The 16,226-nt window shown below is 43.5% G+C and overlaps 1 protein-coding gene across 1 annotated transcript in view; it reads left to right on the top strand.

Moving 5' to 3' along the window:
* The window catches only part of preb (prolactin regulatory element binding), a 122,327-nt gene that overhangs the window by 58,892 nt on the left and 47,209 nt on the right, over window positions 1-16,226 (top strand). The window contains exon 5 of the mRNA XM_078535034.1: window positions 14,194-14,318. Within this exon, the coding sequence (XP_078391160.1) occupies window positions 14,194-14,318 (125 nt within the window). The remainder of the gene's footprint in view (window positions 1-14,193; window positions 14,319-16,226) is intronic.

The raw sequence follows: 16,226 nt of genomic DNA, 5'->3' as shown, positions 1-16,226 counted from the left end.
GTCCAGTTCAGTTTCTGGTCAATGGTTACCCCAAGGATGTTGATAGTGGGGGATTCAGGGATGGTAATGCCATTGAACGTCATGGGGTGATGGTTGGATTCTCTCTTGTTGGAGATGGTCATTGCCTGATGCTTGTGTGGCACGAATGTTACTTGCCACTTGTCAGCCCAAGCCTGAATGTTGTCCAGGTCTTGCTCCATTTGGACATGAACTGCTTCAGCATCTGAGGAGTTGTGAATGGTGCTGAACATTGTACAATCATCAGCGAAAACCCTCACTTCTGACCTTATGATGGAAGGAAGGTCATGAAGAAGCTGAAGATGGTTGAGCCGAGGACACTACCCTGAGGAACTCCTGCAGTGATGTCCTGGAGTTAAGATGACTGACCTCCAACAACCACAACCATTTTCCTTTGTGCTAGGAATGAATCCAACCAGCGCAGAGTTTTTCCTCCTGATTCCCATTGACTCCAGTTTTGCTAGGGCTCCTTGATGCCACACTTGGCCAAATGCTGCCTTGATGTCAAGGGCAGTCACTCTCACCTCACCTCGGGACTCTTTTGTCCTTGTTTGAACCAAGGCTGTAATGAGGTCAGGAGCTGAGTGGCCCTGGCGGAACCCAAACTGGGCGTCAGTGAGCAGGTTATTGCTAAGCAAGTGCCGCTTGATAGCACTGTTGATGACCCCTTTCATCACTTCACTGATGATCGAGAGTAGACTAACGGGGCGGTAATTGACTGGGTTGGATTTGTCCTGCTTTTTGTGTACAGGACATACCTGGGCAATTTTCCACATAGCTGGGTAGATTCCAGTGTTGTAGCTGTACTGGAACAGCTTTGCTAGGGGCGCAGCAAGTTCTGGAGCACAAGTCTTCAGTTCTATTGCCGGAATATTGTCAGGGCCCATAGCCTTTGCAGTATCCAGTGCCTTCAGCCATTTCTTGATATCACGTGGAGAGAATCGAATTGGCTGAAGACTGGCATCTGTGATGCTGGGGACCTACGGAGGAGGCCGTGATGGATCATCCACTCGGCACTTCTGGCTGAAGGTTGTTGCGAATGTTTCAGCCTTATCTTTTGCACTGATGTGCTGGACTCCTCCATCACTGAGAATGAGGATATCTGTGGACCCTCCCCCTCCAGTGAGTTGTTTAATTGCCCAGCACCATTCACGACTGGATGCGGCAGGACTGCGGAGCTTAGATCTGATCCGTTGGTTGTGGGATCGCTTAGCTCTGCCTATCACAAGCTGCTTATGCTTTTTGGTACACAAGCAGTCCTGTGTTATAGCTTCACCAGGTTGGCGCCTCATTTTTAGGTATGCCTGGTACTGCTTTTGGCATGCCCTCTTGCACTCTTCATTGAACCAGGGTTTAATCCCTTGGCTTGATAGTAATGATAGAGTGGGGGATATGCCTGGTCATGAGGTTACAGATTGTGTTCGAGTACAATTCTGTTGCTGATGGCCCACAGCACCTCATGGATGACCACTCTTGAGTTGCTAGATCTGTTCGAAATCTATCCCATTTAGCACGGTGGTAATGCCACACAAAACGATGGAGGGTATCCTCAATGTGAAGGTGGGACTTCATCTCCACAATGAATGTGCGGTGGTCGCTCTTACAGATACTGCCATGGAGAGATGCATCTGTGGCAGGCAGGTTATTAAGGATGAGGTCATGTATGTTTTTCCCTCTTGTTGGTTCCCTCACCATTTGCCGCAGACCCAGTCTTGCAGCTATGTCATTTAGGACTCGGCCAGCTTGGTCAGTAATGGTGTTACCGAGCTACTCTTGGTGATGAACATTGAAGTTCCCCACCCAGAGTACATTCTGCACCCTTTCCGCCCTTAGTGCTTCCTCCAAGTGGTGTTCAATATGGAGGAACATTGATTCACCAACTGAGGGAGGGCGGTATGTGGTAATCAGCAGGATGTTTCCTTACTCATGTTTGACCTGATGCCATGAGACTTCATGGGGTCCAGAGTCGTGTTGATGACTATCAGGGCAACTCCCCCGACTGTACACCACTGTGCCCCCACCTCTGCTGGGCCTGTCCTGCGGTGGTACAGGACATACCCAGAAATGGTGATTGTGGCATCTGGGACATTATCTGTAAGGTATGATTCCGTGAGGATGACTACGTAAGGCTGTTAAGACTAGTCTGAGAGACAGCTCTCCCAATTTCGGCACTAGCCCCCAGATGTAAGTAAGGAGGACTTTGCAGAGTCAACAGGGCTGAGTTTGCCATTGTCGTTTCCGGTGCCTAGGTCAATGCCTGGTTGTCCGTCCAGTTTCATTCCTTTTTTGTGACTTTGTAGTGGTTTGTTACAACTGAGGGGCTTGCCCGGCCATTTCAGAGTCAACCACATTGCTGTGGATCTGCAGTCACATGTAGGCCAGACCAGGTAAGGGTGACAGATTTCCTTCCCTGAACAGCATCAGTGAATCGGATAGTTTTTTACAACAATCAACTGGTTCCATGGCCATCATTGGACTTTTGATTCCCGATTTTTACTGAATTCAAATTTCACCGTCTGCAGTGGTGAGATTCGAACCCGGGTCCCCAGAGCATTACCCTGAGTCTCTGGATTACTATTCCGGTGACAACTTATATGCAGTAAGCGAGATTTATTGAATGGCGGCGCAGGCTCGAGAGGCCGAGTGGCCCCCTCCTCCTAATTCATGTGTTCATAAATAAGAGCATTAATAGGATCGAGAGTAGACCAGATGGCCCCTTGAGCCTGCTCTGCCATTCAATGCAATCATATCTGATCTTCTATCTGACCTCTACTTTGCTGCCTGGACCCCATATACATATGAACATACGAATTGGGAGCAGGAGTATATTCTGTGATTCTGAGTAGGCCACTCCTGCTGCAAAAACTTGGCAGATGAAATATAATGTGGGAAAATGTGACGTTTTGCACTTTGAATGTACAGGAAGAATAGAGGAGCTTAATATTATTTAAATGGAGAAATCTGCAGCACAGAGGAATTTGGGAGTCCTCGTTCTTTAATCACAAAGCTAGCGTACAAGTTCAGCAGGTAATAGGGAAGGCAAATGGAATGTTGGATTTTATTTTATAGGAAATGGAGTATAAAAATAGGGAAGTCTTGCTTAAACTATACAAGGCACTAGTTAGACCATACGTAGAATACTGTGAACAGTTTTGATCCCCTTATCTAAGGAAAGATATACTGGCATTGGAGGCAGTCCAGACAAGGTTCACTAGGTTGATTCTGGGTGTGGAGGGATTTTCTTATGAGGAGAGGTTGAGTAGGTTGGGCCTGTACTTATTGGAGTTTAGAAGAATGAGAGGCGACCTTATTGAAACATAAGATTCTTAAGGGGCTTGACAGGGTAAATTGAGAGGTCGTTTCCTCTTGTAGGAGAGTCTAGGACCAGAGGGCATAATCTCAGAGGAAGATGTCGCTCATTTAAGACACAGATGAAGAGGAATTTCTTCTGTCAGATGGTAGTGAATCTGTGGAATTCTTTACCACAGAGGGTTGTCAAGGCTGGGTTGTTAAGTATATTCAAGGCTGAGATAGACAGATTTTTAATCAGTAAGGGAATCAGAGGTTACGGGGGAAAAGGCAGGAAAGTGGAATTGAGGATTATCAAATCAGCCATGATCTCATTCAATGGCGGAACAGACTCGATGGGCCGAATGGCCGCCTTCTGCTCCCTATGCCTTATTTACTTTACTACCTATCTGTGTTGTCAGCAAATTTAGCCACCATTTCTTCGGTCCCTTCATCCAAATCATTTATATAAATTGTAAAAAGTTGAGGCCCCAACGCTGATCCCTGTGGCACACCACTCATCACATCCTGCCAACCAGAAAAAGACTCATTTATGCCAACTCTCTGCTTCCTGTTAACCAGCCAATCTTCTATCCATGCCAATATGTTACCCCCTACACCATGAGCTTTTATTTTCTGCAATAACCTTTGATATGGCACTTGATCAAATGCCTTCTGGATAGTACATTCACCTGTTCCCCTTTATCCACAGCACATGTGACTCCTTCAAAGAGCTCCACTAAATTGGTTAAACATGATTTCCCTTTTACAAAACTATGTTGACTCTTCCTGATTGCCTTGAATTTTTCTAAGTGCCCTGCTATAACATCTTTAATAATAGCTTCTAACATTTTCCCTATGACAGATGTTAGGCTAACTAACATAGGGAACCTTGGTTTTCAAGGGATATTGGCGATCTGGTTAAGAAGAAGAGAGAGGTGTATAGCAGGTATAGGCAACAAGGAGCAAATAAGGTACTTGTAGAGTATAGAAAATGTAAGAAAATACTAAAGAAGGAAATCAGGAAGGCAAAAAGAAGACATGAGGTTGCTTTGGCAAATAATGTGAAGGTAAACCCGAAGGGTTTCTACAAGCATATTAAGAGTAAAAGGATAGTAAGGGACACAATTGGTCCCCTTGAAGATCAGAGTGGTCGTATTTGTGTTGAGCCTCACGAGATGGGGGAGATCTTAAACAGTTTTTTTGCATCAGTATTTACTCAGGAAACTGGCATAGTGTATAAGGAAGGAAGGGAAACAAGCAGTAGTTTCATGGAACATATAGAGATTAAAGAGGAGGAGGTGCTTGCTGCCTTACAGTGAATAAAGGTAGATAAATCCCCCGGGCCTGACATGATATTCCCTCAGACCTTGAGGGAGACTAGTGTAGAAATTGCAGGGGCCCTGGCAGAAATATTTAAAATGTCCTTAGCCACGGGTGAGGTGCCGGATGATTGGAGGGTAGCTCATGTTGTTCTGTTGTTTAAAAAAGGCTCCAAAAGTAAACCAGGTAATTAAAGGGCAGTGAGCCTGACGTCAGTAGTAGGTAAATTATTGGAAGGTGTTCTGAGAGATTGGATATACAATTATTTGGACAGCCAAGGGCTGATTAAGGATAGTCAGCATGGCTTTGTGCGTGGTAGGTCGTGTTTAACGAACCTTGTAGAGTTTTTTGAGGAGGTTACCAAGAAACTAGATGAAGGAAAGGCTGTGGATGTTGTCTACATGGACTTTAGTAAGGCTTTTGACAAGGTCCCACATGGGAGGTTAGTTCAGAAGGTTCAGACACTTGGTAACCATGGAGAGGTTGTAAACTGGATTTGAAATTGGCTGTGTGGGAGAAGACAGAGAGTGGTAGTGCATGATTGCTTCTCAGACTGGAGGTCTGTGACTAGTGGTGTGCCTCAGGGATCTGTGCTGCGACCATTGCTGTTTGTTGTCTATATCAATGATTTGGATGATAATGTGGTAAATTGGATCAGTAAGTTTGCTGATGACACTAAGATTGGAGGCGTTGTGGACAGCGAAGAAGGCTTTCAAAGCTTGCAGAGAGATCTGGACCAACTGGAAAAATGGGCCAGAAAATGGCAGATGGAATTTAATGCAGAAAAGTGTGAGGTGTTGCATTTTGGAAGGACAAACCAAGGTAGGATATACACAGTAAATGGTAAGGCACTGAGGAGTGTGGAGGAACAAAGGGATCTGGGAGTTCAGATACATAATTCCCTGAAAGTGGCATCACAGGTAGACAAGATTGTAAAGAAAGCTTTTGGCATACTGGCCTTCATAAATCAAAGTATTAAGTATAGGAGTTTGGATGTTACGGTGAGGTTGTATAATACATTGGTGAGGCCAACTTTGGAGTATTGTGTGCAGTTCTGGTCACCTAACTACAAGAAGGATATCAGTAAGATTGAGAGAGTGCAGAGAAGATTTACTAGGATGTTGCCGGGTCTTAAGGAGTTGAGTACAGGGAAAGATTAAACAGGTTAGGACTTTATTCCTTGGAGCGTAGAAGAATGAGGGGAGATTTGATAGAAGTTTACAAAATTATGAGGGGTATAGACAGAGTAAATGCGAGTAGGCCCTTTCCACTTAGATTAGGAGAGATAAACACGAGAGGACATAGCTTTAGGGTGAAAGGGGAAAGGTTTAGGGGGAACATTAGGAGGAACTTCTTCACTCAGAGTGGTGAGTGTGTGGAACGAGCTACCGTCTGACGTGGTAAATGCGGGCTCACTCTTAAGTTTTAAGAATAAATTGGATAGATACATGGATGGGAGAGGTCTGGAGGGTTATGGACTAGGTGCAGGTCAATGGGACTAGCGGAATAATATTTCGGCACAGACTAGAAGGGCCGAATGGCCTGTTTTCTGTGCTGTAGGGTTCTATGGTTCTAACTGGCCTATAGTTTCCTGCTATCTGTCTACTTCCCTTTTTGAATAAAAGAGTTATATTTGCTATTTTCTAATCTAATGGGACCTTCCCCGAATCTAGGGAATTTTGGAAAATTACAACCAATGCATCAAATATCTCAGTAGCCACTCCTTTCAAGACCTTAGGGTGAAGTCCATCCCGACCTGGGGATTTGTCCACCTGCAGCCCCAACAATTTGCTCAGTAACACTTCCCTGGTGAATATAATTTTCCCCGAGTTCCTCCCTCCCTTCTGTTTCCTGATTTACAGCTATTTTGGGGATGTTACTTGTGTCTTCTATAGGGAAGACCGAAGCAAAATACCTGTTTAATTCGTCTGCCATCTCCCTACTTTCCATTATCAATTCCCCACATGCACTTTCTATAAGGCCAACTTTGTTAACTCTTTTCTTATTTAAGTATCTTTAGAAACTCTTACTATCCATCTTTATTTTACCAGCTAGCTTTCTCTCATGCTCTAATTTCCCCCTCCTTATTAATCTTTTTGGCATTCTTTGCTGTTCTTTATATTCTTTCCAATATTTGGACCTGTTACCCGTCCTTTTGTAATTATTTGCTTTTTTTTTTAAGTTTGATACTGTCTTTAACTTTTTTAGTTAACCATGGGTAGTGGGCCCACCCCTTGGAACTTTTCTTTCTCATTGGAATGTATATATTCTTTGTATTCTGAAATATCCCTTTAAATGTCTCCCTCTGAACTTCTATTGACTTAACCCTTAACCTCATTTGCCAGTTCACTTTACCTAGCTCTGCTTTCATGCCCTCATAATTGCCCTTATTTGAGTTTAAAATACTGGTCTTGGATGCAATTGTTTCTCCCTCAAAATGAATGTACAATTCAGTCATGTTATGGTCGCTGCTACCTAGGGGTGCTTTCACTCGAAGGTTATCAATTAATTCTATCTCGTTGCTCAATACCAGGTCTAGTATAGCCTGCAGAACGTGCTGTTCTAAGGAACTATCCCGAAAACATTCTATGAACTCCTCATCTATGCTACATTTGTCCATCTGATTTTTCCAGTCTATATGTAGATTACAATTCCCCATGATTAATGCTGTACCTTTCTGGCAAGCTCCCATTATCTCTTTTATACTCTGTCCTACTGTGTAGTTGCAATTAGGAGGCCTGTACACCACTGCCACAAGTGACTTCTTGCCTTTGTCACTCCTCATCTGAACCCAAACACTTGTACATTCTGGTTCCCTGATCTTAGGTCTGCCCCCTCTAATGTGCTAATACCATCATTAATTAACAGAGTCACCCCTCCACCTTTTCCTAACTTCCTTCTTAAATGTCACATACCCTTCAATATTCAGGTCCCAATCTTTATCATCCTGGAGCCATGTCTCTGTAATGCCTATCAAATCGTACGTACTTACTTCTATTTGCGCTATCAGTTCACCTGTTTTGTTTTAATGCTATGTGCATTTCGATACAGAACCCTTAGTTTTGCCTTTTTATTATTTTTGTAGCATCTAGCCTTATCTGCTGATTTAATCTTAGAATTGTATTCTCTATTCCTTACTGATACAGTCTGTTTATCATTCCCCATATTAATACCTGTCTCTCTTCCCTTGTCTCTACTCTTTGCTTTACTACATCTTCCCAAATTTGAACCCTTGCCCCTACTATTCAGTTTAAAACCTCTTTACTTCCCTAGTTATGCGGCTTACAAGGACACTAGCCCCAGCATGGTTCAGGTGTAGACCATCCCAACGGTACAGTTCCCACTTTCCCCAATACTGGTGCCAGTGCCCCACAAACCAGAACCCACTTCTCCCACACCAGTCTTTGAGCCATGTATTCATTTCTCTAAACTTATTTGTCCTATGCTAATTTGCACGTGGCTCAGGTAATAATCCAGAAATTATTACCTTTAAGGTTCTGCTTCTTAATTTGGTACCTAGTTCTTCATACTGACTATGCAGAGCCTCCTGCCTCATGCTGCCTATGTTGTTGGTACCTACATGGACCATGACCACTGGACCTCCCCCCTCCCACTGCAAGTTCCTCTCCAGCCCTGAGAAGATGTCCTGAACCCTGGCACCGGGCAGGCAACACAGCCTTCTGGACACTTGCTCTTTGCTACAGAGAACAGTGTCAATCCCTCTTACTATACTGTCCCCTACTATCACTACATTCCTTTTTTGCTCCCCCTACTTCGATAGCTTCCTGTACCACGGTGCCATGGCCAGTTTGCTCATCCACCCTGCAGCCCCCACTCTCACCCAAACAAGCTGAGAGAATCTCAAACCTATTGGACAATTACAGGGGCTCACACTCCTGCCCTCTGGGCCCCCTTATCTGCCTCACTCACAGTCACACCCTCCTGTCCCTGGCCACTGACCAAATCAGAAGACCCTATCCTAAGTGGTGTGACCGCCTTCTGGTATAAAGCATCCAGGTAACTTCCACCCCCTGATGTGTCACAGAGTCTGCAGTTCAACCTCCAGTTCAATGACACTGACGCGAAGTTCCTTAAACCGCAAACACTTAATGCAGACGCGTTTATTGTGATCCAGGAGCTCCCACATGCTGCAACCTTGACACATCACCTGTCCTGCCATCCTCAATGTGTTTTAAATAATTGTTTAATTATATTAATCACTTATTTAATGTTGCTTTTTTATATATTTTATTAACTTTACCACCAATTGTGTACTGTTTTAAACCTTAGGGATAGAATAGAACTTACCCACTTACCAGATACTCACCAAATAGCTACACACTTTCCCTGTAGTAGAACAAGAACCAATTTCTATGGGGTGAGAAAGATAGAAAGAGGAAACGAACAACCCTCCTCTCACAATATCCAAGTCTTCACTCAGTTAGCCAGTTGCATTCCGTTTGCCAAGGCTGCGCTAAAGAACCCTGAATTTATCGTAAACTGAACTGGGCTACAGTAACCGGATTCAACCAGTTAGCTAATTAACTTAAAAGCAAAATACTGCGGATGCTGGAAATCTGAAATAGAAACAGAAAATGCTGGAAAAACCGAGCAGGTCTGACAGCGTCTGTGCAGAGAAACAGAGTTAATGTCTCGAGTCCGTATGACTCTTCTTCAGGACAGAACTCCTTCTCCAGCTCTAAAGAAGGGTCATACGGACTCGAGACATTAACTCTGTTTCTCTCTCCACAGACGCTGTCAGACCTGCTGAGTTTTTCCAGCACTTTCTGTTTTTATTGTAGTTAATTACCAACTCAGTTCCTGCAGCTGGGAGTGAGTTTACCCTGTCTAAACTGCAAGAAAGAAATAATTTAGCCTGCTTACAGAGTACTTTCCAGTTACTGCTAATTACAGACTAGATTAGATTTTAAGAGCAAAATTTAAGAACAAAATTAACACTTAAAACTCTCCCGTCACCAAGCTCCAAGTCTTCACTCAGTTAGTCAGCTGCACTCCATTTCCCATCGATTATCAATTCTCTGATTGATCAAAAATCTATCAGTTTCAATCTTGAATATACTCAACAATGGGATCCACAACCCCCTGGACTAAAGAATATCAAAGATTTGTGAGCTGCTGAATTAAGAAATTTCTCCCCATTTCAATTCTAAATGATTGACCCCAATTCTCTCTAAACACCAACATCTACAAGTTTTACATTACTCTCAATGTTTTCTAAGTCATTACTATAGATTGTAAAGAGCTGAGGGCCCAGCGCTGATCCTGTGACACTCGCCTAGCCTGTCAACCTTTACCCCTACTCCTTGCTTCCTGTCCATTAACCAATCCTCTATGCTCTTTCCCCCAACTGTATGGTTCCTTATTTTCCGTTTTAACCTTTTCTGTGGCACCTTATCGAGTGCCTTTTGGAAATCCAAGTATACTACATATGAGCATACGAATTAGGAGCATGAGTAGACCATTTGGCCCCTTGAGCCTTCTCCGCCATTCAATAAAATCATGACTGACCTGATTGTGACCTCAGCGCCACTTTCTTGCCTCTCCCCAATGCCCTCGAGAGCCCTTCCTTTATCTACCTTCCAGCTCCATCCTCAAAAACTCTAATAGATTTGTCAAACACAATTTTCCTTTCATGAAACCATGTTGACTCTTGTCTAGTCATACCATGATTTCCAAAGTTCATTAACACATCCATAATAATAGGTTCCAGCATTTCCCTGACGACTGATGTCAGGCTAACTGGCCTGTAGTTCCCTGCTTTCTTTCTCCCTCTTTGTTTGAATAGCAATGTTACATTTGCTAACTTGCAACTGATGTAGGTTATCAGTTTCTAGGGATTTATCAGCTTTTAGTCCCTCAAGTTTCTCCAATACTTGTTCTCTGCTAATATTAATTACTTTTAAGTTCCTCTCTATCATTAGCCCCTTGGTTACCCTCTATTTCTGTGGTTAAATAACTTGCGTATTCGACTGTGAAGACAGATGCACAATATTTGTTCAATATCTGTCATTTCCTCATTTCCCCATGATTCCTCCTGTCTCTGCCTCCAAGAGACAAACTTTTGCACAGATATTCTCCTTTTTGTATACTTGTAAAAACTCTTATAGCTTCTATATTTTATATAAGTTTTCATATTCATGGCTAGTTAGCTTTCCCTTTTTATCAACTTTTTCGGGAGCCTTTTGCTTGTTTTTAAAAAAACTCTCAATCCTCAGGCTTATTACTATTCTTCATAATGTTTTAATCTAATACCATTTTTAACTCCCGTAGTATGTCACAGGTGGATCTTTCTCACTTTAATGGAATGTATTTTTGTTGAACACTTTGAATCATTTCTTTAAATATTTTACACAGTTTATTTACTGCCATTCCTTTTAGTTTATTTACTAAATCAACCTAAGCAAGTTCTCCGCTCATACCTATACAATTAGCTTTCTTTAAGTTTAAGATTCTTGTTTTGGACTTGACTATGTCACTCGGACTTGATATGTATTCAATTGTATTATGATTATTTTTTCCCAGAGGATCTATTTCTATGAGACCACTGATTAACCCTGCTACATTATATTAGATCTAAAATAACTGTCCCCAGTTGGTTCCATACATGCTTTTCTAGAAAACTGTCATGAAAGCATTCTACAAACTCATTTCCAGATTACCTTTGCCCAGTCTATATAAAGATTAAATCCCAATATGATTATGACATTGCCTTTATTACAAGTTCCAATTATTTCTTGATTAATTCTCTGTCCAATGGTATAACAACTGTTTGTTTGTTCATTCACGTGGTCATCTTTTTTTAAATTCATTCATGGCTAGGCCAGCATTTATTGCCCATCACTAATTGCCCTCGTTCAGAGGGCATTTAAGAGTCAACCACATTGCTGTGGATCTGGAGTCATATGTAGGCCAGACCAGGTAGAGACAGCAGGTTTCCTTCCCTAAAGACCATTAGTGAACCGGATGGGTTTTTACAACAATCGGCAATGGTTTCATGGTCATCAGACGACTTAATTCCAGATTTTTATTGAGTTCAAATTTCACCATCTGCCGTGGCGAGATTCGAACCTGGGTCCCCAGAGCATTACAAAAACATTTGTTTTTTTCTCTCTCCACAGAGGCTGTCAGACCTGCTGAGTTTTTCTAGCATTTTCTGTTTTTGTTTCGGATTTCCAGCATCCGCAGTATTTTGCTTTTATCCCCAGACCATTACCCTGGGTCTCTGGAATACTAGTCAGTGACAATAACACTATACCACCACCTTCCCCCCAGAAGGTTAACTGCCATGCATCTCCACTGCTGTCTGTCCTGTGCTGCCTTTACACATCCCAAAAAGTCAACTCCATCCAGTCCATTAAGTCTGTTATCCATTTTCTCCTCTGCTTCCCTCTCTTTGTTTTCTGTCAGTCTTCCCTCTCCAATAATTATCTACTGTCTGCTCTAATAATGTGACCATTATATTGTATCTTTCTCTCTTTGATGTTATACATTAATTTCCTGTTTTCTCCAGCCGTTTCCATCACTTCTCATTAATCTTTCTGATTGTAGGATGTGCAGAACATCCTCCTAAATATCCACATCTCGAATGCATTCAGCTTATCAACAGTCTCTTTGTTTTCCATGTCTCCAAGGTATAAAGCATAGATAACAAAATGTAGCAGCTCAGCATTCTTTTCCTTAGATTCATACTCTTTTTAGATTTGTACATCTCCCTTCACCTGAAACCTGCCCTCGCCTTAGTTTAAAGCCCTATCCACAGCCCTGGTTATATGATTTGCTAGGACACTGATTGGAGCCCATCCAATGGAACTGCTCCTTCTTTCCCCTGTACTGGTGCGAGTGCCCCATGAATTGAAACCACATCTTTCTATACCACACTCTGAGCCTGTAATATGTTTGACCCTGCGCCAATTGGCATGTGGTTCATGTAATAGTCTGGAGACTATTACCTTTTGAACTTTTGAAGTTTTGCATTTTAGTTTGGACCCTAACTCCTCAAACTGTCAGAACATCCTTTTTAGTTCTACCAATGTCATTGCTTCCTACTGTTCCTATGTATGTGTCTGAAAGGATATGTTCTCACCAAGACTTCCATCCTGACATGTATTGCCTCTTGCCAATTACAGCAGTTGCAAATCCCTCCAATATCGCACATCCAGTTGAATTCTGTTCTTCTGCACTGCCAACGGTTTCCCTAGATCCCTGATCCCTCCCTCTTCCACCCTTGCCTCCAAATATTGGTTTGTCACACTGCCTATCGACATCCAGTGTAGGGCGAGTTGCAGTTTCCTCAAATGAAATGTTGGGAAGACCAAAGTTGTTCCCTTTGGTCCCCACCACAAACTCCCTTCCTAGCCACTGACCCCAGTCCTCTCCCTGGCAACTGCCTTGGGGTGAACTGAACCATTTGTAACCTTGATGCACTGTATGACCTTGATAATGAGCTTCTGACTCCATGTCCTCTTCACCATCAGGACCTCTTACTTCCACCTCCACCCAGGCTTTACCTTCCATTCTGCAATTGCTAGCATTTGGAATATTGCGTATTGCTGGAAAAAATACATTTTGTCGAAGATATTTACACAGTATATTGCGCAAACTCATGAATGGGCCTAAGGCCGTCACTTTCGGCCCTGAAAAGTGCCCAGTCTACCTCAAATTACCCTGGAAGGGCAAGGTATCTCAAAACTTTGAGCAACAGGTGAAGCTAGCTGTTTCACACTGCTACTATGCAGTAGCATCACGAGTAGTATTCACCACTAACGGGATGCTGCAGTCAAACCAGAAAGATGTTCTACCCATCACATAAATGAATAATATGGTATATGAATTTCAGTGGCAGTGTGATGCTAGATATGTAGGCTGTACATTCCAAAGACTGGTGGATCGTATCAAACAGCATGTCCCTGTTTCTGTCCGCAACGGGCAGGGTACAGACCCTACCCAAACAGCCCGTGCTTGCAAAACACAAAACACAGTGTCCAACATTACAGGTGATTCCGCAATTGGACAACATTTGCTAAATAACCCTCAATGTGCTAAGAATTACGCTGACAACTAATTTAAGATTATCAGTCAGGCTCACAGTGTGTCACATTTGCGTGTACTGGAAACTACATATTAATACACAGGGCCATGTTCTTTGCAGACAGAAAAAACATATTCACACATTGTGCCTGTTTTAGCTAAACAAAATAAGTGACAGCCATTCGCTGGTTCATTCCTCAGGGCAATGCCTTGACCAATTAGAGTCAAGCTGCCTGATTTAAATTTCAAACAATTCTTGGCAGTTAACTGTCAGTCACCATTAACTGGTGCATTCTCCATGCCAAAGCTTCTACCAATCAGAGTCCACTTGCCAACTCTCTTCTCATACAGTATAAAGTTGTTGTTTCCCCCTGACATTAGTATTTTCTTGTGAATCCTGATGGATGCAAGACAAAGCTTAGACAAAATGTCTTTTTTCAGCAATACTCAAATTCTGTACTACCAAACGACTATTTGGAATACTAATTGGTTGTGCTTTGTTCCTCTGAGTAACAGATAGTAACTGTGGGACGAGACTTCAAATGCTGTGTATGGAAGAATGATCAGTTGGTGACAGGATTATGCTGGAATGAGAATATGCCTCATATTGCAGACAAGATGTATCGTTACCAAGCATGCAGGTAAGTGTACTTGGCACTCCATTCCACAAAGCACTAAACACATAGGCATATGGGATCTTTGCCTTTATAAATAGAGACATAGAGTACAAAGCAAGACAGTTTTTCCAAAACACTGAATAGACCCCTGTTGAAATATTGTGTCCATCTCTGGACTCCACACATGGGCAGACTATTAAGACCTTGGACAGACTATAGAGGAGGTTAACCAGGATAATGGAGTTCAGTTGAAGATTGGAGTCAAAGATTGGAAAGCCTCGACTTGATGCCCATAGAGGAAGGTCTAGTAGAGGTATTCAAAACTGAATGTCTTTGTTATCGCAAGGAGCAAAGCACAGCGGGAGAGAGAAGCTTTTTAAACAGCACAGGAAACTCCGACAGCAAAGCACAGCGGGAGAGAGAAGCCTTTTTAAACAGCACAGGAAACTCCGACAGCAAAGCACAGCGGGAGAGAGAAGGCTTTTTAAACAGCACAGGAAACTCCGACAGCAAAGCACAGCGGGAGAGAGAAGCCTTTTTAAACAGCACAGGAAACTCCGACAGCAAAGCACAGCGGGAGAGAGAAGGCTTTTTAAACAGCACAGGAAACTCCGACAGCAAAGCACAGCGGGAGAGAGAAGCCTTTTTAAACAGCACAGGAAACTCCGACAGCAAAGCACAGCGGGAGAGAGAAGCCTTTTTAAACAGCACAGGAAACTCCGACAGCAAAGCACAGCGGGAGAGAGAAGCCTTTTTAAACAGCACAGGAAACTCCGACAGCAAAGCACAGCGGGAGAGAGAAGCCTTTTTAAACAGCACAGGAAACTCCGACAGCAAAGCACAGCGGGAGAGAGAAGGCCTTTTTAAACAGCACAGGAAACTCCGACAGCAAAGCACAGCGGGAGAGAGAAGGCTTTTTAAACAGCACAGGAAACTCCGACAGCAAAGCACAGCGGGAGAGAGAAGCCTTTTTAAACAGCACAGGAAACTCCGACAGCAAAGCACAGCGGGAGAGAGAAGCCTTTTTAAACAGCACAGGAAACTCCGACAGCAAAGCACAGCGGGAGAGAGAAGCCTTTTTAAACAGCACAGGAAACTCCGACAGCAAAGCACAGCGGGAGAGAGAAGCCTTTTTAAACAGCACAGGAAACTCCGACAGCAAAGCACAGCGGGAGAGAGAAGGCTTTTTAAACAGCACAGGAAACTCCGACAGCAAAGCACAGCGGGAGAGAGAAGCCTTTTTAAACAGCACAGGAAACTCCGACAGCAAAGCACAGCGGGAGAGAGAAGCCTTTTTAAACAGCACAGGAAACTCCGACAGCAAAGCACAGCGGGAGAGAGAAGCCTTTTTAAACAGCACAGGAAACTCCGACAGCAAAGCACAGCGGGAGAGAGAAGCCTTTTTAAACAGCACAGGAAACTCCGACAGCAAAGCACAGCGGGAGAGAGAAGCCTTTTTAAACAGCACAGGAAACTCCGACAGCAAAGCACAGCGGGAGAGAGAAGCCTTTTTAAACAGCACAGGAAACTCCGACAGCAAAGCACAGCGGGAGAGAGAAGGCCTTTTTAAACAGCACAGGAAACTCCGACAGCAAAGCACAGCGGGAGAGAGAAGCCTTTTTAAACAGCACAGGAAACTCCGACAGCAAAGCACAGCGGGAGAGAGAAGCCTTTTTAAACAGCACAGGAAACTCCGACAGCAAAGCACAGCGGGAGAGAGAAGCCTTTTTAAACAGCACAGGAAACTCCGACAGCAAAGCACAGCGGGAGAGAGAAGCCTTTTTAAACAGCACAGGAAACTCCGACGGCAAATACGGCACAGCGGAGAGAGAAGCCTTTTTAAACAGCACAGGAAACTCCGACGGCAAAGCACAGCGGGAGAGTTACCCCCGAGTCTTTTTAAACAGCACAGGAAACTCCGACGGGGGGCAA

The sequence above is a fragment of the Cetorhinus maximus genome, unplaced genomic scaffold (assembly GCF_964194155.1).
Source record: "Cetorhinus maximus unplaced genomic scaffold, sCetMax3.hap1.1 HAP1_SCAFFOLD_214, whole genome shotgun sequence".
Classification (NCBI taxonomy): Eukaryota; Metazoa; Chordata; class Chondrichthyes; order Lamniformes; family Cetorhinidae; genus Cetorhinus; species Cetorhinus maximus.
The sequence above is the reverse complement of the archived record's forward strand: the minus strand, read 5'-3'. Positions and strand labels throughout refer to the sequence as shown.